We start from the raw sequence: 22203 nt of genomic DNA on the forward strand, positions 1-22203 counted from the left end.
AAGGAAAAAAAACTAAACATAAACATTTTAACCTGTGACGCGTTGTTACCACGGCACACTCTCTACTGTAGTTCTTCGAAGGAGGCCGCACAGCTACAAGCAGCTCGGCTGAACATCTTACCTGCTGCACTGTTCAGACCATGGGGCCAACACTGCAGTCAAAACCAGCTGCAAAGCCCGCCGTCAAACGTCGCACCAGGACGAAGAAAGAAGAAGTGAAGGTATGACACCTAGCGACCACCGCGCATTGTTGCCAGGTCGGCTGCACTAGTGCCCGCTGATGCCGTCATAGCTCACTTATTTGGTCATTAGCTGCTAACACAGAGGCTCCTAAACAACATATAGCAGTAGTTCTGGTGTAGTTTCTACAGCAAATTTTTGTTTTTTACATGTTGCAATTAAAGCAAAAAGCAAGAGGAGACAATGTGTCGCCATGTAGTTGTTCTTTAATCTGAGCCAAAAATTAAAAATAAACAGAGGAACCCCGGTCTGTTTCACACTGTGTGCTGAGCAAACTGGGAGGTCATCAGCATAAAGTTGTTTTTGGTTTTTTTAATGGAAGTTTGACTAAATTGGGTAGGCAACTTCCGCCATGCTCTCTGTCGACCGAAAACACCTTGTCAACAGGTGTTGCTCATCGGATGTGACGTCACTGATTGGGATTTGAACGGAAGGCGACATGAAAGACCCTCATCTTTTTCATTGACTGTAGAAAACGTCTACATTTTCTTACCTCAGTGCTCATGACACATTTCATATTTCGGGCCATATTTAAATTCACAACACAGCGACAATGTTACAACATATTGTCCCTTTGTGTGTATGTGTGTTGTTGTTGTTTTTTTTATTACAAACACCTTAATAGTAAAGGACAGAAAGTTTGATAACAACTGAAACATGACTCCCCCAAAAAGTACCATATTTTACAAGATTCATGAAGTTATCATTATATGGGGTGTGTAGCTCCGCTGTGTAGTAGCTGAAGTGAACGCAACCCAGTTTAACCCTGGAAGGAGACAAATCCCTTCCAGGGTTTTTAAATCGAGAATGACACCTGGTGTAAAAATCTGCCAAATCAAACACTAGGAACAACCTGCTGTGCTGATGACTTGTGAACAAGGGACATGGTAACTCTAAAAACTGCGGCTATGTCTTATATTAAGCTTGTAGTGTGTAGCAGGTAAAACAGCTTTTTGTAGTATTGTATTGAATAACACTGAAGAAATACTCTCATTACCAAAATACACAATGAAATCCTAAAAGTCTTCTAATATTTACAAATAATTTGTGGAAAATGGAATTACAGCCCTTTATATGTGATTTCATTTTTTCTTACAGAGATTTGCAAACCATTAACATCCTGTAACAAGTCATATTATTAGTTGAGACCTTTTGCACAAACTGAGGTAAATTACAAAACAGTAGCAGCTTGAACATTAAAAACCATCCTCATACTACCTGGAAGAGAATAATAGTTTGTCATTGCTTTCCAATCATACATGAACCAGTGATAAAAAAACAAACAAACAAAAAAAAAAACAGTTAAAATTAGTCCTTTTACATGCACAGCACCAAGAAACCAGCACTATGACAGTGAATTGGTTCATATAAAATTCAGTTACACTTTTAATATCAGTTTGTTTAGGAGCTGCTTGTGCTAGGCTGCTTATTAGTGAAGGAAGCGGCTCAGGTCCTCACGAATCTCAGCCTCATCCCAGGGTCCATGAATGTTGTCTTTGTGCCTCTGCAGCCTGACAAGCAGGAAAGGACAGAGCAGTGTTACACTTGCTAAAGCCAGGGTTAAGAGCACAGCTCCACCCAGCGTCTGAGACCCCAGACCTACTATCCCTCCAATGCAAACTCCCATGCACACCACAGTAAAATGGCCAGGGGCGTTCTCCCTCAGCGTCTGCAGCAGGCAGGGCCACAGAGCAAACACCAGCAGGGCGCAGCTTAGCATGGCGAAAGTGTGCAGAGCTCCGGGTAACCTAGAGGCTAGGCACACCGAGGCAAACAGAGCTGCATTTAAAGAGAGGCTTCCAGGAGGCGATGGCTGGGCGTAAGGAAACGACACCAAATGGGCCAGCAGCATCAAAGCAGACATGGCGTACACAGTGTCTGTACTCACAGACTCTGTTAGTGTCTTAAGAACTGGCGAGAAGCCAAAGGTGAAGGAAAGGAAAATGGCTGCACTCTGTAAATCGGCCAGATGAGTGCGGGGTTCACCACATGATTCAACGCGAGATGTCAAGGCTTGATGAAGTCCATAACCCAGTAGGGCACAGATGAGGCTGGACCACAGCAACGTCTCAGGCAGAAGCAGACCCTGTGAAGAAAGTAGAGCTCTTTAATAACCCGCTCCATTTGGTAAGGACACTTTGTGCTTCAAAGATGGGGGGGGACCCAAAGCAGTACCTGCTCCATGTAGAGCCAGAGGGTGATAAAAATGGCCACACAAGACAGCTGCTGTCCTACAAATCCGGCTTCCTTCACTACAGCCCAGTAACGGTACTGCCGGATGCCCTCGTTCCTGCGTAACTCCTCCAAGAACCGCTGGTCTACGTAGTTATCTGGAAAAGGCTGGCGTTCCCACAGCACCTTACGCCATGGCACAGCTGGACCTGGGGCACCATCTGGCCCCATCACCCTGATTTCAACACACAAAACACAGACGGTGGAGAGTTTGAGACCAGCAGGGGTGTTTTATCCACTACTTAAATGATCTGTCATACCTGCAATCTTTGTTATGTGGTTTTCATTATTTGTGGTTTCCTCGTAGTCTTTTGCACTGCTTACCCAGTAATGTCCCATTATAAACACATTATGTTTCTGAATATTGCACGACTGGAAAGCCCTTTGGTTAAAGTTACTACTGTTTTGTGACATGACTTGACTCAAAGTGGCTAGGGATTTTACTAAACATATTAAGCCTTACAGACAAGGCTTAAAGTAGCAGACCAACCAGGGTCCTTTTCTGGGTTCATAAAAAGGCTTCAAAAGCTCTAAAGCTGATATAATATTATGTTGTTTTTAGGTTGTTCACCCACAGCTCTGTTAGCCAAACAAATGTTGGATCTGAACAACATTTGAAGCGTTTTCTTTGCTGTCAAGTGAATGGATATAATCTCTGAGTCTGTCTATTATAAAACTACTGGTTCTTCCGGTTTAAAAAAGGGACAATAAGCCCGCGCATCTCCGGTACGCACGAGTGTAAAAACAATAATGTGCTGAGTTAACTGAAATACCTACAAAAATATTTCTTAGGTGTTTTCCACCTACCTGGAATATGGTTTTACTCAGCGCCGATGCTACAATCTCATCCTGACAGTATCCCGGAAGTAAAGCGCTTTAGCTGCAGCGACCTCTTGGAGAACTCTGTTCTTCTTCTTCTTCTGGCGCTCTCTGAAGTAGCTACACTGGCGTGCTGCTGCCCTCTACTGTCTGCTGGTCAGACTCTTCTTGACATTTTTACATGTCATTAATACAGTCCAAGACCTCTTATTATATATATTGTACGATATAATAATAATAATAATAATAATAATAATAATAATAATAATATTATGATGGATCCACCTAAATGAGGAAAAAAAAAATTATAATCAAGCAAGGTGTAAAGAATAAAAACAGTTTATTTACCTCTGCTCTCAGGTATTTAATCAACCTCTGAAGTGAGTATTTGCTTCAGTGGTTGTTTCTAGTTATTACTTGGATATTTTTACATTCACAGCCAGCCCACTGAACATATTTGGGAGTGAGCTAGGAATGTGGAGATTTAGCTCATCCCACAACCTGGGATTTCTCTTTCTACTTATTTCAGGGAAGTAAGAACTCCTCTTCCACCTTTCCCCACATATCCTGACTCAGTTCTTTAACAAAATTGTTTATACCAGATTGGCATCATGAAAGTCTGCATGCTAAATGTTTCCCTCTACTCCCATGTGTACTGGTACTAACATCATTAGAATTGCCTATTGTATACAGTATGATAAATGTTCGTATATGAAATCTGGGTTTGGATATAGTTTTCTCTTGCTCTCTTCATGAATGTGAGTGCATCTTTGCAGGGAACCTTACGATCTGATATAATAATCTGTGGTTAGCATGCCACGCGCCTGTGCTGAAAATGAAATTGTAGATCTGTGTATGAATTTCATCTGCGTTCACCAGTCTGAAAGGGTATGCCCCTTGATTTAGATTTTTTTTTAATATGTCAGGATTCAAAAGTCAACTTTGGTATCTGTGAATAACCGTGCTTTGTTTGAAAAGCACATTGGCGCTGTCTGTCCACTTTATGACAGTACCTTTTTTTCTTTTGCAAGTTGCCTGTGCTGAACATACGTAGCCCATTCTGTGCTGAAGTTATAAGACCAAACCCACAGACCGAAGTGGCTTCAAAAAGGTAATCAGGCATTTTAAAGTTCTAGGAAAATATTCTTAGAGTGGCAATAGTTTCTGTCAATTTTAAAATTGTTTGTCTTGTTGATTGTGATATTAATCAATACGCTCATCTGTATCGTGATAATAACAGCTTCTCAAAGTGTAGACCACAGCCCCATGTCTCCCTGACAACAGCTCAGGCAGCCAGCAGTCATGTCAGCTCCAGCTCGGGGTCAAAGGAGCCACAAACGCCGACCACCACGGTAAATTCTGCCAACACAAAGAAACCCTGGAAAAGAACATTTAATTCCCAACAAGGTTTCTACATTCTCTACTCTTCCACTTTCCACTAAATTCATGTTGTTGTATTATTACTTTATGATTTAATCTTTGCCACATCTGTTCTATATTTGACTTTACAGAGGAAATCATTTCATAACGGTGTTTCCAGGAGTACGGGGTCATGCATACAGGGTGTGATAGGCCCGTAAGTATCATGAAACGTGATATTTTGTGGATTGACTAAAGCAAGTAAGTCGCAGTAACGTTTTCATTCTGCTTCTTCCCACCGTGTTACATTCACTGTACTTTGGAAGGGCCTGTGTTACTACACTACAAGAATGTCTGATCATCACATCTCTGCACCACCGCACCACGAAGGACATGTTAGAAGCCAAGCAGCTTCACGGCAGGGTAAATTATCCTTACAGATACCCTAGGTATTCTACAAGCATCTGTATAACTGGTTTATACACCCCGCTCATATGCAGTAAAACCAGGCTTGTTACTGTATGCACAAACATGTCGAAATGATTGTAAAAGAAGGTCTATTCATAACGCTGTTTCAAAAAAAGGTTTGGATGCTTTGGAAAAAGATGATATTTACAACATATCAAATGCTCCAAGTGAGAATCTTAAATTGGTTTTTTTAAAATGTATATATAAATAAATATTAAGTTGATTTGTTGCATTTTAACTTCCATAATTATCGAAACTGTTGTAAATTTGTATTTTTCTTTTTTTGGTGACTGGTCTGGACTGCTGGTTGCCATGTAGCTACTATAATACAGCCAGAACATGGTTTGCATTGTCTTACTGACCTAGGGAAGCCTTCTCTGAAACAGACATCATCTAGATGGCAGCATTTGTTGTGTGCCAAAATCTGTTTAGCAGATGCACAAGTTGTCCTTGCTGTATGCATGACCGCCCCTATATACTGTCACAGATGCTAGTATTTTTAACAGTACAGTGAGATTAAGCCAGATGGTCTTCTTTAGCCTGAAGAATACACCAACCAAGAAAAAGATCAAATAAAATTTTGAATGATTTGACAACAGCTCAGTTATCATTTAGCCAGGAAGTCTTACGTTTTTAAATCTCTTTTTCTTAAATGTCCTGGGCCAAGAGAGGCAGCACACCTTGTACGGTTGCATGCAGTAGTTTTTCAAAGTATTCCTAAGCCTATTGAAACACTTGACACTTCTCTACGGGATGCTCTTTTTTTTAAATACCCATCCCTATTACTAATAAACCTAATTACCTGTGGGAACATTTCACCAGATGTTGCCCTTGTCTCACCTTTTTTGAAAGATGTTACTGTCATTAGCATATGCTAACCAAAAAAAATAAAATTTCTCACTTTGAGCATCGAATATAATGGCTTTGCATTGATGACAAAGATAATTTCTGTTTTTAATCTACATTTGAATCACAGTATCACACTCTTTGGGGGGGAATATAACAACAGAATGCAGAGGTCAGAAAAAAGGTGAAGCTGTTTAATCTGCAGAAATTTTCAACTGCAGGATATTAGCTAAATAAATATGATGCCACTTTCCCTCTTCTCCCACTGCTGTTTTATGACAGAAAACATTTCTCAAAGACAATGAAGCTGTAGACACAAACTTTTATTACTCAGTAACATAGAAATACTTAAAAAAAAACGTTGTTCTTTTGTTTTTGTAGAATTCTGAAAGCATGTTAAAAATTGATCAAAAAATATTTTTTATTACCAATACATCACTTATTAGAATCCAGACATACAGTACGTAAATACCAGTGACAGCAACCATACATGAGAATAAGGAAAAGCACTGAAACTGAGGCAGATGATGACCATTTCTCACAACCAGACATCCAATATTATTACAGGCATCCAAAGAATTTGTGATTGACATATGCACATACCGTGTGGCAAAATGTTATAACTGTAAACCAATTAGTCTACTCAGTTTGGTTTTATTCACTTCTAACAAAAGATAGTGTAAATCACAAAGGCATAAACTCACTGTATGATCTTCACCTTACAGCACAAGGCAAAAATCAGAAGACTGCAACATGAAGCATCGAGCCAAGGTAGTGAGCAGCCAGGGTTCCACAGTGGAGATGAATAAACATCAATAAAAACTACAACCGCAGTAGCAGTTTAATACAATACAAGTAACAGGTAACAAACTGGTGTTATTCCAACCATGTAGACTGTGGACCCATTTTTGTTTGCCAAAATGGGGTTCTGTGGGATCTGAGGCAGTGCAAGGACCTGGAAAAGTATGTTGAAAAGAGAAAAAAAACAAACAAACAAAACAAAAAAAACCCAAAAAAAACCACAAGGCAAAGGATAGTTTATGCATATTAAACCAACCAGTGCATTGAAGTAGTGGCAATGACCTTCCAGATGTCACTCAGATAGAAATAGACTTCTGTCACAGGAGAGACGGGCAGGCTCAACATCTTCACACAGTAGGTGGCTGTAAGTAGACACCCAGCAGCAGCAGACAGGCTTCACAGCAGCGGCGCTGGCTGGCAGCCATTCAGGCCACAAGTCCACAAATCATGGCAGAGGAGAGTGGGGCAGTAGTTATAAAGAGATTTGGAGATGGCCCGTTTCCTTCTCTTGCGGTCTTTTGGGTGCCAAAGAGCAGCATTGCAGTGCAGCCCTGTATTTTCAGTATTGGCATGAAGGGGAATATGTGGCTGAATTGTAACAACATAAATATTTGTGGCAATAAGAAAAGTATTCAAAGGCCTCACCAATAGGCAAAAGGCTGGGAGCGAAATCCAAATGAATAAGGCATCTTATTGTAAGGGGAAGACACACTAACAGACTGGCAGCACCTCTCACTCCTATCTGACAGAAATAACAGGCCCCAGACCATTCCTTCATCTAGTTTAGCTTAACCTATGTTGAAATTTATTTTTTTTTTAAAAAAGGAAGAAAAAAAGAAGACATTTTTGCATTTGGCCTGGCTCCATTAGAAAAATAGTTGCATTGTAAATGTGCTTCTATCACTGATGAACTACAGCAGTTGGGGGGACCTATCAAACAAGATGCATGTTTTTTCAAGAAAGACAGAGCTAGGTTGTATGTAAAGTTGAGAGTCATAAGTTTTTCCAAACCTGGGGTTTCCTTCAAGCTGCAACGACTTAAAAGACCAGAGCAACAACTGTGGTAAATTGGCTCTTTATCATTGTGTGTGTGTAAGTGTGCATATATATATATATAATATCCTTGATTAAAAGTCACAAAAGGGGAAATCAGCTGAAAAAATCCATAAGGTTTTTGTGGGCAACTGTGTCAGTCTCTCTGTTTCACTCCATTTCAGGTTGTGTTATGTTCGAATTTTCCGTTTATCTTCAAACAGCGAGCGGACTAGGTAGACCTGAACCCCCGAGACCAGAACCATAGCAATGAGATTGACCACTGACCAAAAGTTCACCCTTTCAAAGTTACTCTCCTGGATGTTTCGGTCACGAGCCTCGAATGCTCGCAGAAGCGTCTGGATCTGAGAGCTTTTTCCCAGCCGAGCCTTCACATTGTTGATGGTGTCCTGAAGGAGAGGAGAAAAGCAGGTCATACTGAGGGAATCTGAGAAGAAAGCTAATAGATCCACTGTACTCTTTATGTAAATTTTACTTGACCAAAGTTAAACAAAAACAAAGCAGGTAATCAGAGTGAGAGTCTGAAATGGTGTTCCTTCCTCCTTGAAAAAACTACTTCCTCAACAGCTGGGGGACAAATTTCCTACCTCTTACCAAGATGACAAGACTATGTGACTTATGCCACAAATTTAGGCTATTTTTAGCAAATGAGTGGTGCAAGCTGAAACAATTGGCCGCCCTCAGCCAGTAGGTGAGAGTTCATGACATTGTCCTTTCTTGTGACACACTTCGTGTAACTTTACATGTTGGTGATGGATTATGTGCTATTTTGTTGGCAGTGTGTTCGGTCACTTTGCACCCCCCGTGTCATCCTGGATGATCCTCTGAAATATCTCAGGCAACAGAGGGACAAAGTCTAAAAATGCAATTGGGAATAAAACAAACACACTCTGAATCTAATTTAACCACCTACCATCTATCAGTGCTATTAAGGTTTAAAGCTCACACATTCAAATCTATTAAAACGACAGGTTTGGAATGTGTTGAATTTATTCAAACAAGACCAACTCTCACCATAATGTCTTCCAGCTTCATGTCCAGGATGTCTGTTCCGTGGACGTACTCCTTCCAGTCATCTGGGTCTTCATCTGTATCCATGTTGTCCAGGATCAACTCGAAGAAGATGAGCTTCTCAGAGACTGAGCTGAACGTGTTGTCAAAGCAGAACATGTAGTCTCCCTCCTCAGTGTCTATGCTGGAAGAACGCACGAGCAGTAAGATCTTCCCCCAAACACCTGAGTTATTAATGTCAGTTTTTAAATAGAAGATCGGAGCTACTTACGTGTGGACACCATCAGACTTGTGGTAGTCACTGAATAGCATTTGGCCCGATGGAGAGAAGACAGTGAAGTCTACATCAAGGCCTGCACCATCTAACACCTGCGGATGGAAGCATTCAAATCAGCCCTCAACCCCTGAGAAATTCACATCTGTTGTGGCTTACTAATGCTTGTTTTAACACATGAAATGTCAGGAATATTGTTTTTTTTTGTAAGGAGTCTGACATTTATGCAGCTAAATAACAAATTAAAACTCTGTGACGTCACACAGGAAGAATAGATTCAGATTCTCTGCGTAACCTGCACACTGACCTGCAAAACAGGTTCCCAACAATATGAAAATCAAGGTGTGAACCAATTTACTTGTTGCTTCTTTTGCTCTGGATTTAAAACAGTAGTAAACGAGTGTAGGCTGCATGTGGTTTGAATGATGTAACTGAAGAAAGTATTCGCATCCTGTACTGAAGTAAAAGTACAAATGCAACACTTTTAAATGTACTCCGTTACAAGTAAAAATAGCTACTATCGAAATCATTACATTATACTTAATGTTTTAAAAGCATCACCCAAATTTTAATGTAACAGTTAAGTTTTACTGCTGTATCTGGTTTAAGTGGACTCCATTTGAGCTCTTTTTAAAATTCAACTATTTTCTGAACATTGCGAATATAATACTGAGAAATACCTTTAGAATTTCTGGCACCCAGTAAAATGATTATTTTTATATCTCTACGCCTTTACTTGTATGGACTGCTCGGTAGCTTAACTGATAAAATAATCATTAGTCAAATAAAAGCTGTAAAGCAAATAGCTACCAGTAAAACACTTCGAAATAAAAGTAGAACATTAGTTAGATATAGAAAGCATAAATACCTTAAACGTGTACCTGGCTAAATTGCCTTAATTATATTCCATTATTGGAATAAGTACCACAACTAAAGATCTAATCAACAGGTTTCACAAGTGTAATATGTCAACGCTGATTTGATTTGGCAGATAGCAGTGTGAAGTTTTGGGTTGACCAGCTAACCCCATACAAACCCCAAAACAACATCCCTATTTTATGAGGCTTTATGACCTGATATTCAATCTCCAGTGAGGCATCATTCTTCATGGTCTGGTAGAAGCACTCCTTTCGACCGGCGGGCAGAGTGAACGTGAAGTCGCTGTCAAGAGACTGAGAGAAGGCAGCCAGCACCACTAACCTCTCCGAGACCAGTGAGACAAACACGGACAGGACACACAAAAATAGCCGGACCATCTTCATGGTCAAAGCCATGACCCTAAAAGTCCCAAAGACCCAGAAATGTGATTATAGAGGCCGGCCACAGTGTTGGTCAGTCAGCGGCTGTTAGCTACCTTCGCCCGAAGTTGACTTCTAGTTGAAATGTTCTGAAGATTGGCGACAGCTTAGGACCCCGCCGAAATAAAAATTAAAAAATGTGTTTTATAATTTGCTAAAAAAAACCTTTTTATTTCACTGTTGATCCAAGCATCTGGTGTATGTACTTTTTTGTATTTATTAAGTATGTGAAATAAACCACACACAATTTTTAAAAAGTCAGGCAAATTATTCAGGGCCTCAATGGAATTGCACTTTGGGATTTGTAGTCCTATTGTTCCATGCGGTATGAGCGTACGTAGAAAACCACCCTACTTTGAATGTTTTATGTGGTAAATGAAATAAACCAAGACTTGTATTTGTTTTGATCTTTTGTTTTCCACAAACGTGTAAGTGACGAAGTGTTAACTTGTTAAAAGCAGAGTTTAAACAAAATCTAAAGTAGGAACGTGACTAATAGCATGCAAAAGTGTAAAATGTGTTTTTAAGAACCAGATATTTTTGTTCTCTTGTTTCTTTATAGTCTAAAAATACAATAGAAACGGATAAGATTACAGTTAAGATAATGTCCCATTATATGATATATAATAAATATAAAAAATTATGTCGGCAGAAAAAAATAATTAGCCCATTTCTCATTAAACACCGATAACCATTTTCCAGGATTTAAAAATATTTATGGGTTTAACTACTTGAAGGTGTTTTCCAGTGGTGAAGAAGGAAGTATACAGTGTACAAATTCTTTCACTCACCCTCATTCATACACCTCATATTTGAATGAATGTAAGTTAATTTACATTTTTTTAAAAAAGTGCTAGGACTATATATTCACGTCGACACATTTCACAGTTGAGCAATAACTTTAACTATTGCATGCTTAAGTGATTTGCTTATCAAGAAATAGGTGACGCGTCCTGCTCCACAGCTACCAACTCATCCTCAATCGAAAGGGGTGGGGCTTTCAAATTAAACTAGTGTCGCTAAACGCCTTTTCATTGGGCTACGAATTCTCAACGCTTATTTGATTGGTTAGATTTTTCAGCGGGGGTTGAACATAGCGAGATCCAGCTACTCGTCAACAGCAGTGGCCACAGGAGCCTAAAAGGAGGCGGACAGCTGGTCCGCATAATGAAAAATAGCACCCCCTCAAGTGTGGGATTTGCTGTTTTTCATGTTTAAATTAACACAGGTACTTAAAGATTCTCTTCGGTGTGTTGTGTAGCCGTGATCCATTAGGAGAAAAACCCCAAGGAGCGAGGATGTTGGTCCCCGCGGGAAGATAATGAAGAGACTGCGCGTTTTGTTGGTGTGCCTCATTGTAGCTCTCCTGTGCTGGTAAGCTTTCATCGACATCTAATTCTACATCCTCACTATAATCAACATGTCAGGCAAAACACAGTCCTAACAATAGGTGGAGCAGGCTTTGTGATGCTCGTCCCCACGTAGCTTTGCTTGGTGTCTTCTGCCGCATAATATCCGTCAGTCATCAATGCCCCTGCTACACAGCTAACATTAACAACGTGTTACAATCTGTGGCGTTTTCTGGACTTTCTTATCCTAAGAACAGCTCTGAAATTGTTTTGTTTGTACCCAACTTACTGATAAGCTTTATATATTAAATGACTTAAATTATGTCAGAAGGTTTGGTAGCCAGCTGTTGACTAGCGGCATAGCTAGCTAACCTAAAAACCAGTGAAGTCGGGCTACTTGTCAGGTAACATCAGTGACCACCAAGGCAAGCTGGAGGCGACCAACTAAACTCATTATCTCTAAACTTTTTAATGCTAAAAAAATTCAGTCTATCTCCCCTTGATTTAAACTATGTTTCATGACGGTTTATTTTCCAATGCCTAATCCATAAGGGCATCAACTGCTATCCTGAAATCGACCAGTCAGTCTGACCGGCTCATAAAAACTCGAGATGACATGTATGTTGTCATATGAAACAAAAAAGCAGCTAAATCAAGGAAATGCTACCATTGTTTGTCCAATGATTTATAAGTTACTACAGTTATAAAACTTCAATGTGTCTTTGTATATTGTACAGAGAAAACCATACTCGCAAGAGCTAGCTTATTGTAAAATCATTGTAAAATCACCGAACTTCTACATACTTAACATAGATTTAACAGCGACATATTGGAGATCTGTTATTACATTCTGGTAAATAAGTTCCCCTCCTAAAAATGATAGTTGTTCTCCAAAGTATGTGCGCACAGAGGTCTGGTAGATTAAACTAATTCATGAGTTGTATTAATCTCGGAGGCATGCAGCAGGTAACAGTACGCAGGGTTTGTGGAATGGGATTAGCAGTCTGGCTAAAGTGCCACCTTTATCCAGATTGGTGACTCAGAAGCAGGTAGCTGTCCAGCTTTCTCTGCCCTTCTGGTAATTTCTTTGTGATAAATATGTCCGTCTCACTTTATTTGAGAATGTAGATTAGTTTGCTCTTTAGGAGACTAAATAATCTAAAAAATAAATAAATAAAGACACATTTGATGTACGTGTAAATGCACCCATCAGTTTTCTTTGGCTTATCGGTGCTCAGGTTGTGGGTATAGCACAGCTTTTAACTTTTCCTGGGGGATACTGAGGTGTTCCCAAGACAGCCGAGAGACATGGTGTGTGGCGTAGGCCTCCCTTGGGGTAGAGGCGGAAATTTAAAACTCCCAAGCTGTACAAGAAAATTTCACGTTACTTAAAGTGTGTAGTACGTTTCCAGGAAATAATCACCTAATATTTGTGTTCCAAGCTCCAGCAATGGTTCTGGTTGCTTTCCTGTAATGGTTATTTGATTCACACTGTTGACTATAGTGTTAAAGGAAGCATGTTTTGTCCTTATTTCCTTAAAGCACTGAATTTTAGTAGTCATGTTTTATGGATCATATCAGGCATTCGTCTTATATAATGTCTTCATGAATAAGTAAAACTTGCACTCCAGCACTTAGTGTACTGTAGCTCCTTCATAGGGTTGCATATTTTGAAAAAGAGTTGCATATTGGGACAAGCAAACAAGAGCTGTTATTGGATTGCAAACCTGGTACTTCATAGCTATTACACAAATAAGATTTGATTTGATGATGAATTGTTATTTATAAATTCCTAATTTAGTCATTTTAAGCACACTTTATATTCTTTTGTAAAGACCCAACATATTATATAGCAAGAAAGCTAAATATTCCAGCAGGCCTGCTGCTTGCAAGTCAAGTGTCTGCTTGCCTATATTAATGGGCCCTTTTTCCACTTTCCCACAAACTAATGACAATGCTGCTACACGTACAAACTTCATTAGTAATGCAAACCCTTTTTAGCGTGCAGCTTCTCACTCCTCCGTGCCAACTCTCACACGTCTTGGTAGGAGCAAAGAAATGGGGAATGTGATCCTTGCAGTAATCCGATGGTCTCCAAGGCAGCTGTGATTTTTAGGCTTTGAAAAGGGGGCTCTGTATTAGATTGCTGGTAACAAGTGTCTATGGGTAGGTGTGTCATGATCATTGACCTGATGCTTTTAATAACTCTGCTTGTCCTGCTTCAAATGACCTAGCCTGATGTTGTTTTTGTTGTTCTTTTATGGATCAAAATCTATGCTTTTATTTTATTTCTTTGTGTGTGTGTTTGTGGTTGAATTGTTGCCTGTTTTTATAGGGTGTTTTAAAGCTGCTTGGCAGTACATCTCTATGCTGCAGTACTCAGAGAAGCACAACAAAGTGTTCTGCATGTGTCATGCTCCCCCTTCACGTGTGGTCAGCAACAGGGATCTTACTGTGCCCACAATAAGCTAGCTCAGACTGTTGACATCAGCATTGAGGGGAGGGGAGCGTGTGTGTGTGTGTGTGTGTGTGTGCATGTGCTCTTGACACCGTTTGCATGAAACTGCATATTTCCAGGTTGATTATCTGTAATGATAGCTTACCAGATAAGTATTTTCTTCTTATTTAGATGCTAACTTTAGCGCAGAAATGTTGTCTGAGTCTGGTGGTTCAGCATTTAAGATAAGAGAGAGATAAGATAAAACTTTATTAATCCCTCGGGTGGGTTCCTCTGGGAAATTCGGTAAGCTGTGAATTGGGATTCATTAGAAGCAGAAGGTAACTTAAAACCCACACAGTCCTCACTCTACAGGTGATTTAGGAAAGTAAACGGGTTGGTCTTGCATGTGTTCTCCTTCTAGGTTAGCACCAAAGCAAATGAACAAACACGTCTTTTGGCATCACAAGCAGATGCAAATAAAACGCCAAAGCACCCTAAAGCAATTTTAACTGCACTAATATAATGACCTATAAAAGTCCAAGTTAACAGCACAATTAAATTATTCCAGGTTAGAAACTGTTAGCACTTGTTTGACTTTCTGTTAGACAATTGGCATCTTTCTCTTAGTTGTATATTCTGGAAAATTACCCGAGATCCACAAAAGGTTTTCTTTATTTAATTTTTGGGGTGTGTACTCAACGCCCTTTACTGCATATATTGTCACCATCTCATTCTGTCCTTCTGAAGGATGGCATAGAAAGATAATTATTATATAACCTGATTAGTACTTAAGAGATACCTCTGCAACCAAGTGATCAGTTGGGGGTTTTCTATTATATTCCATTAGAGTGTAGATATTGTTAATCATCCAGTTGTTAACAAAATCAGCAAAACATACAAAGTTTTTGAACATGTTCATTTAAATTGGGCTGTGTGCTGATGGTGTTGAATTGTAATCTACTGACTTTTATGATTTTTTTTTGATTTTTTTTTTAATTATTATTATTTTTTAAATTGTGCTGTTAACTTGGACTTTTATATGTCATTATATTAGTGCAGTTAAAATTGCTTTAGGGTGCTTTGGTGTTTTATTTGCATCTGCTTGTCATGCCAAAAGACGTGTTTGTTCATTTGCTTTGGTGCTAACCTAGAAGGAGAACACATGCAAGACCAACCCGTTTACTTTCCTAAATCACCTGTAGAGTGAGGACTGTGTGGGTTTTAAGTTACCTTCTGCTTCTAGTGAATCCCAATTCACAGCTCCAGTCCTTGAGCAACTCTGAGGGTGAGGCTGTGTTTTGCAGTGCAAATATTTTGCTAGGAAGAAAACCTAATAGACGGCTCACAATGAGCAGTAGTTCAACAAATATAAGATGAGATCATTTTCTTTTCACTCTATATAAGCTGAAAGAGACAGAGTCAGGCTTCAGACTGCTCTGAATGCTCCGATTCAGGCTTTAACTTTACAAAGTTAAAAAGTGAGGATTTACTGACGTTTAGCAAATGCAACTTGCAATCTCACCCACCTGATGCTCGTACCTTGTGTTTTCAAGAAGCATCCAATCAGAAGGAATTTGGATTTTGTGTAATGTGTTCTTAAAATGAGAGGTGCTAAAATTGCTTGTTTCGGATAGTGGGTAAACTGAGGGGCTTCACCAATGCCCAGTAAAAGATTAATGAGGATTACTTGGAGCACTTTCATACAGTATTGTGCTACTAGAACAAAATGAAAGAAGTGGAAATAAGTTTAATAGAGCTTTTGTACAAAAAACATTTCTTCACTGTGAGCTCCAGTTTCTGTCAAATTTTGCTGTTAGGGATTCTGAGTGCCTTACAAAGAAGGAAGTCAGGATATAGCTTGTGGACATTCTTGTTATAAGAACTATGTGTTCTGCCCACATTGTAAAAGTTCCTTTTTGGTGGGGGTAGTTGTTACATAATACAGTCCTCCTTATGTTCCCCACATGCACCATGAGTACACACTCACGGAGCACCCATACTGGGAACTGTAAGTAAATGTCAGAGCGAAAACTTTGTGTGCTTTGGCTGTTTCAGCTGGGAAATGGGAGGCTGGTTGGACCGTAAATCGGAAGGTTACAAAGGAGGCCTTGAAAGAAGACAATAATGCTTACTGGGCGTTCTTGTAGCTCACCCCCTCGCAGCTTCTCATTTCATCAGCTGGCTTGTGGCTGTACTGTGGATGCGTCTGTGATTCAAAGAATGTAGCACAATGTCATGAGCTCATACATGTGTTACCTGCTCATCTGTCCATGTGAACGCAACTTGCATAATAGAAAAAGAATGGTCTGCAAAGATGCTTTTAAGGGTTATAAGTTTACATAGTGGTGTGCTATTTTTTTTTTTCTTTCTTCTTTATAGAAGTTGGACTCTAGGGACTCTAGGTTGAGTGTATACAAACATTGCTACTGCCTGCGCCTGCTCACTGACTATTTGGTACAGTAATTTGGGGGTTTATGGTAAGCTATTTACACCGTCTTTAATGACTGAGTTTAAACATAAAAACAAAACTTGCTAAATCTATGCATGTAGGAAGAAGGAATATATAAGTAATAGATTTGTTTTGTAACATAAGGGATTCCATCATGAAATATGCCAACTGGAGACCTGCTCATTGCTTCCATTAACTTATCTTCACCCATCACTTAATTTTTGAGTGAAAAGGCAGCTTATCTCAGCTAAGGTCCTATTGATTTCAAATGCTGGATTTTAAAACGTTGAGGTATGTAACTGAACAGGTTTCTAAAGATGGGGAATAAATAAATAAATCACAGCAAACGTGACATTTGACCTAAAAGCCAGAAAAATCTGGAGTCATCCTTTTCATGTTACAAACCAAACCCAGGCACTATTGTTCGCAGCCTTTTCTCTTGAGTTTAATCCAAACCTTTTACACAATCCGTCTCTTGCTTCTGTTTTTCCACAAAAACAGGACAGAGCCAGGAAGTTTAGCTCGATCATTGTTTATTTCAGTCAGTATTGAATAAAATAAATTGCTTTCTGAATTTGTTTTTAAACTGATCATTTTTAAAATGCGTTTGTTTTTCACAGCCAAAATGCGCAGCTTGAATGCATGATTTTTGGAAGCTGTAGGTAATCTCACTTTGTCTCTGCTTGTCTCTACTGCAAGCCCAGAGAATAGAAGCTGAGTAACACAGTCCAAATTTGTGTTGTTGTTGTTGAACCAAGGTCTTGCCTTGCGGGCTGGTTGCTTTAGTTTTTATGTGAGGAGACAGAGCTGGACTGGCACTAAAGCACATGCCTTTGTTCCTGCCCACTGGCCATGGAGCCTGATGAGCACATAAAACTCTCTTGCTTTCTAGCCTTCTCATGTCCCAGCTGCATACCCCTCTGTATGCTAATGCTTTCTGCTGCCACTTTTTCTTTTAGCAGTCAACAACTGTGAAGTGTGCCACCAAGGCAGTGCTAGACAAAATGGTCTGATGTGGTTTATATAAAACTGCCCTGAACTTTTCTAGCCATTACCCAGAGTTGCTGCATGTTAAAACCCAAATGTCCACATCAGTTGCAATCTGCATTAAGACTTTACCCCTGTTTTTTACGTTGGTCTTGTCTTGTGTAAAAAGTTATGTGCAGCCCTTTCATTTACAGCAGTTTTGATTCTCCTTTGTTAAGATCAAGCCAACATGCCTGGAAAGAGAACCTTTTAATCAACAAGGTCTGTGAGATCTAGGTAAACCTGTCCATTAACAGTTGCCTTCACCTGATTGTTGTCTCCAAAGCTCCAGTGGTCTCTAACCTGATCTGCTTTCTGTGATATGAGTGTCTGATACTTGCTGGCTCTCTTGTGCTCCCCATGGCTTCTATGCAGGTCTCCTGAGGTGCACAAAGCCACCTGGTTGGATCTCTGTTGTCCCTGTCTGCAACCATCTGGATGAATCTATGCCCATCACCATCTCTTTATTTATTTGCTTTACACTTGAATCATTAACAAAAAAAAGTCACCTTTGAAATTAGACTTTTAAAAACCACCAGTCCATTTGTTTTTGATTGTTTACAGGTAGCCAGAATAATTGTAATAATGAGTTTTGCTGTTGTCAATCTGCCAACTTCACTTGTCAATTTGTCAATCAGAGCAACTTCAGACTTGGGTACTGCGTGATTTTTATTTATTTTTTTTCCTGACATTTTCCAGAGCTTATGTTAAAATAGCTTTTGTCTTGATCTCTCACTTCCGTCACTTAAAAAAGATTTTAGTAATCACATTTAAATTGTGATGTCCCTCAGTTGTATTCAAGATGCACAATACATATATGCGTAACTTTAAAAAAAAATTTTTTTTTATCTCAGACCTGATGATATGAGGAGGAACGTATTTGCACAATCTTTCTTCACAAACATAATAATTTTCTGGGAAGTCGTTCAGTGAGCGCTGAATACGGGCCAACAGCCTGAGGCTTTGTCAGTGGTTTGAAAGAAAATACTACTGTTTGCTGCGATGGAGAATAGTATTCAGAGGGTGGAGATTAAAAAGTTTTAAAGGTGGAGATGTACGTCAGAAAACTAATAAAATATCACTGCATGTGTTTACTTGTATGACACAAGGGCATGGTAAAGGTTAGGGAGGGGATTCATTTCACTTGCTTTTCTTACTAGATCTCCTTTTCTTCTTGTGGTTACATTGTTTATGATTCCTGACTAATTAATGCTGCAAATAATTTACAACATTTGAAAGTATATAATAAGTCTAAAATAATTCATAGAAGATGTGTTTTATCTTCAGTTGTGTTATGGGTCTGAGGTCATTTGTAATAGCTGTATACAGTAAATACTCCCAAGTTTGGTGTATAAATTTCCTTTTTCTTGCCCTTTTTGAGAAAGGTACTACTTTTTTCCACCCTGTGAAAATCTTCTGTTTCTTCTTTTCTCCCTTCCCCCCCCCTCTCACTCACTGCTCTTCACTGTTTACCTTTTAGCTGCTACTGACAGGCTCTCATGCATGAGTTTTGTGTGTGTGTGGGACCATTTCTGTCCCTTTTTCTTGTTGGTATGGTTTGGTCTTCTAATGCATGAAGCGTGTCTGTCGGCAATTCCCAGCAGGAGGCCTTTTTCCCCACAAGGCTTAGACAATTTTAAAGATAAAGAGATGTTTTGCTGGAGCTTGTACATTAAGAGAATATCATCAAATCTGTTTTACTTTACTAAATCCAAAATGATTGATAAGCTGTTATTATATTAAAAATCAACATATCACAGTACTTGTCACTTTCCAGTCTTTTATTTTTCAAACCTGGCTCCCTTCTGGGTTTTTACAGGGTCCAGTTTGCAGTGAAACATCTACGACAGATGTAAATGTTTCACCACGCTGCAGCACTTTGGTACACTTTATGCCAAGTTGAATTTTTAATGGGTTTTTGTTCTCCTGCTGTGCTGGCTGATGTATCCATGCAGGCCAAGAATGCACATGTATTGTTGTATCCACAGCCACCCATGCTAACTCTCACTGGCAAAGTGGCTTTTCCTATCAAATTGGATTATATCACATGAGTGCATCTTTCAGTCCCATTGGTCTGGGTCGATGGTCCTGATGTCTCATCGGCAAGCCTCTCTGGGACTACTGCAGTAATGTACAATGTCACTGCTGCTAATGGGATCTTTTCTCTAGTAGAGATTTGTTTATTTTTGGCTATAATAGTTTTAAAGCGTGGTGTTTAACAGTAAATATGGGTGTCAGCTCAGTTTTTAATTAGTTTTCCTTGGCCTCATATAGTTCCTTAATCTTATAAAAATGAGTATAAACATATTTATGAAATGTGGAGGCTGAAGTAAGACAGACATATTTATTTATAAGCCATCATCATTCAGTGGAAATTAAATAAAATGCCCTTACTAGGTTTAGTCCTATTTGATTATAATACAAAACTCAGTGTGGTATGTTTTTGATGTATGATACATCATATATGGAACACAGCAGGAGCAGGGCATTGGCAGCCAAAAAACACGGTTAAATCCTCCAATTTTCTCCTTGACTTTTTGGGTTAGTAGCACTCAGGACTAGCTGTTTATGTGTTTGCATTCATGCTAACCACTGCAGTTGAATTTCAGCAAAATTAAAAGGATCATTTTTATATTAATTTAGTTTTGTGTCAGACTTATAGGGAGCCAGATGGACAAAAAAAGCCACATAAGACTCTGGAGCCCTGGGTTTGAAACCCCTGGGTTAGGCATTTAATCAGTAACAATTATAGTATCCAGTTCATGAATGCTAAAGTGCAAACATTTTCTGCAGGTTTTTCAGTGTGAGGTTTTAATGTTCATAGGGGAAACTGGTTGCATTTATTGATAATGATGATGATGATAATAATAATAAAAAACAACAACAATTAATTGAATTATTTAAAAAATGAATAAAAATAACTTTATCCACAAAATCATACTAAACAATCTGGATATGTGACAAAGGGCTGCATGCATTTGTTTCAGTTTATGCAGTTTTATTTTTCTTACTAGATCGAAGAACTAAGCGAAACGTGAATGATGGTGGAAAAAAAATCTGTGAATAATAAAATACAAATCTTATTTGGCTTTGTCTTTGCAAATGTGTTTAAAATTAGGTGCTCAATGGTGTTTTTGCGCAAACAGTCTTTGCCAGCGTGACTTTAAAATGTTTATCCAACTGGTGTTAAAATGGTTATTGCATTTTACTGTAGCTCTTTTATTTTGGATTCATTTTATTTGCAGCTGGATTCCAGAGTCCTGTTTTAGTCTTCCTTCTTTTTTTCTTTTTTCTTTTTTTAGTTTCAGTTTTAGCTGTTTTTATGATAGGAGTGGCATTTATCAGAAGTTAAGAACCAAGAACCAGTTTTACAATAAAAGCAGTCATGCATGTAGAAGTGTCACTGTCAATAGGCATTTTCACCAAAGCCTCAAACTGGTTGCTTTACCAAATTAAGTAAAGACTAAAACTTAAGACTTTTTTGTCTTTTTTTTTTTTTTTTTTTGTCAGTTATGTTGGGTTTTTTCTTTCTTTTTTCCCCTCTAAAATATATGAATTTATTTGTGATTTATTCCCAGGTTTTTTTATAAAATCAGTAGACTGCTGGCTGGTTTAGTGAATTATGCCTGTAGAAGCAGCAGTGCTGGTGACTTGGCCTACTTGGTGCACCATGGGATAGCTCCCAAATAGAGGTGTGTCTGTTCATTCAAACTACATCCTGGATAAAGGCTCCTGTGTAAATGTTGAAGGTGCGTCACAGTGCTGGTATACTCAGAGTGATCCGTATAAATCATAAAGACAAGTTTCACAAATACTTTAAAGTGGTTTGGATTATAAGCGTATGTGTCCTTTCAGGATCTAAAGTCTACTCAAGTGTGTTATTAAATTGTAATTATGTGATATTGAGAAGGAACAGGATGAGGTTTTGGCGTTATGTAACAAACTGTCACGTACACGTTAAAGTCTGACGTCTGTTTTAAGGGATGCAGAATAAAAGCTTTATCACTCTGAGCTTTAATACAGTTTAAATAGTCATTTGTGACATGCAAATTTTGGCTCAGCGTCCGTTTTCGTATCAGACAGCTTTCAAATAAATGCAGTTAATTGAATAATAAAAGTGGCACATATGATTAAAACTTAACCAGAACGTCACTGATGATGTGTTTCATCTGGTACCCGATTAATCAAAGTTCTCATTATATTAGCTATAAAATCACAGATGTCACCTTGTTGTTGACCTTGGGACACCGTTTTAAGTTAAGACACTAAGATCTGACAAGTACTCAAGGAAAGGCAGTATTTCTTGTGAAAATGGATAAGTGCCTGTAAAATGACTGATGTGGCCTTGACCTTAGAGCAGCAGTCCCCAACTTTTTTTTGGCGCCACGGACCGGTTTATGACAACAATATTTTCACAGACTGGCCTTTAAGGTGTCGCAGATAAATACAACAAAATAAAACTAGTACCGGTACCGAAAAATAGATTTATTCATAACACACATGAAAAAGACCGAGGAAAACCGAGTTAACGATAACAA

The 22203-nt window shown here is 38.9% G+C and overlaps 3 protein-coding genes across 3 annotated transcripts in view; 1 reads left to right on the forward strand and 2 right to left on the reverse strand.

Annotated features, from left to right (window-relative positions):
• Positions 1 to 931: 931 nt before the first annotated feature.
• pigc (phosphatidylinositol glycan anchor biosynthesis, class C) lies at positions 932 to 3403 on the reverse strand. Its single transcript, XM_005923232.3, has 3 exons — positions 3280 to 3403; positions 2416 to 2647; positions 932 to 2326 (listed from the first exon to the last, which is right to left on the reverse strand). The coding sequence occupies exons 2-3, from the start codon at positions 2641 to 2643 to the stop codon at positions 1670 to 1672; spliced, it is 885 nt and encodes a 294-aa protein (XP_005923294.1). The 5' UTR covers positions 2644 to 2647; positions 3280 to 3403; the 3' UTR covers positions 932 to 1669.
• Positions 3404 to 6096: 2693 nt separating this feature from the next.
• tmed5 (transmembrane p24 trafficking protein 5) lies at positions 6097 to 10499 on the reverse strand. Its single transcript, XM_005923233.3, has 4 exons — positions 10177 to 10499; positions 9101 to 9198; positions 8833 to 9013; positions 6097 to 8207 (listed from the first exon to the last, which is right to left on the reverse strand). The coding sequence occupies exons 1-4, from the start codon at positions 10375 to 10377 to the stop codon at positions 7989 to 7991; spliced, it is 699 nt and encodes a 232-aa protein (XP_005923295.1). The 5' UTR covers positions 10378 to 10499; the 3' UTR covers positions 6097 to 7988.
• A 999-nt stretch (positions 10500 to 11498) lies between these two features.
• suco (SUN domain containing ossification factor) overlaps positions 11499 to 22203 on the forward strand; it is a 45017-nt gene continuing 34312 nt past the window's right edge. The window contains exon 1 of the mRNA XM_005923235.3: positions 11499 to 11775. Within this exon, the coding sequence (XP_005923297.1) occupies positions 11723 to 11775 (53 nt within the window). The 5' untranslated portion in view covers positions 11499 to 11722. The remainder of the gene's footprint in view (positions 11776 to 22203) is intronic.

Source organism: Haplochromis burtoni, unplaced genomic scaffold (genome assembly GCF_018398535.1).
Source record: "Haplochromis burtoni strain Fernald_Lab_line unplaced genomic scaffold, NCSU_Asbu1 Contig_65, whole genome shotgun sequence".
Taxonomy (NCBI): domain Eukaryota; kingdom Metazoa; phylum Chordata; class Actinopteri; order Cichliformes; family Cichlidae; genus Haplochromis; species Haplochromis burtoni.

Coding starts and splice junctions, on each gene's coding strand:
- tmed5 (XM_005923233.3), bottom strand. CDS start 10,377: ATGGCTTTGACCATGAAGATGGTCCGGCTATTTTTGTGTGTCCTGTCC. Junction 9,014..9,100: donor AAGTCTGATGGTGTCCACAC/GTAAGTAGCTCC, acceptor GCGTTCTTCCAG/CATAGACACTGAGGAGGGAG. Junction 8,208..8,832: donor TGAAGCTGGAAGACATTATG/GTGAGAGTTGGT, acceptor CCTCTCCTTCAG/GACACCATCAACAATGTGAA.
- pigc (XM_005923232.3), bottom strand. CDS start 2,643: ATGGGGCCAGATGGTGCCCCAGGTCCAGCTGTGCCATGGCGTAAGGTG. Junction 2,327..2,415: donor TCTGGCTCTACATGGAGCAG/GTACTGCTTTGG, acceptor CTTTCTTCACAG/GGTCTGCTTCTGCCTGAGAC.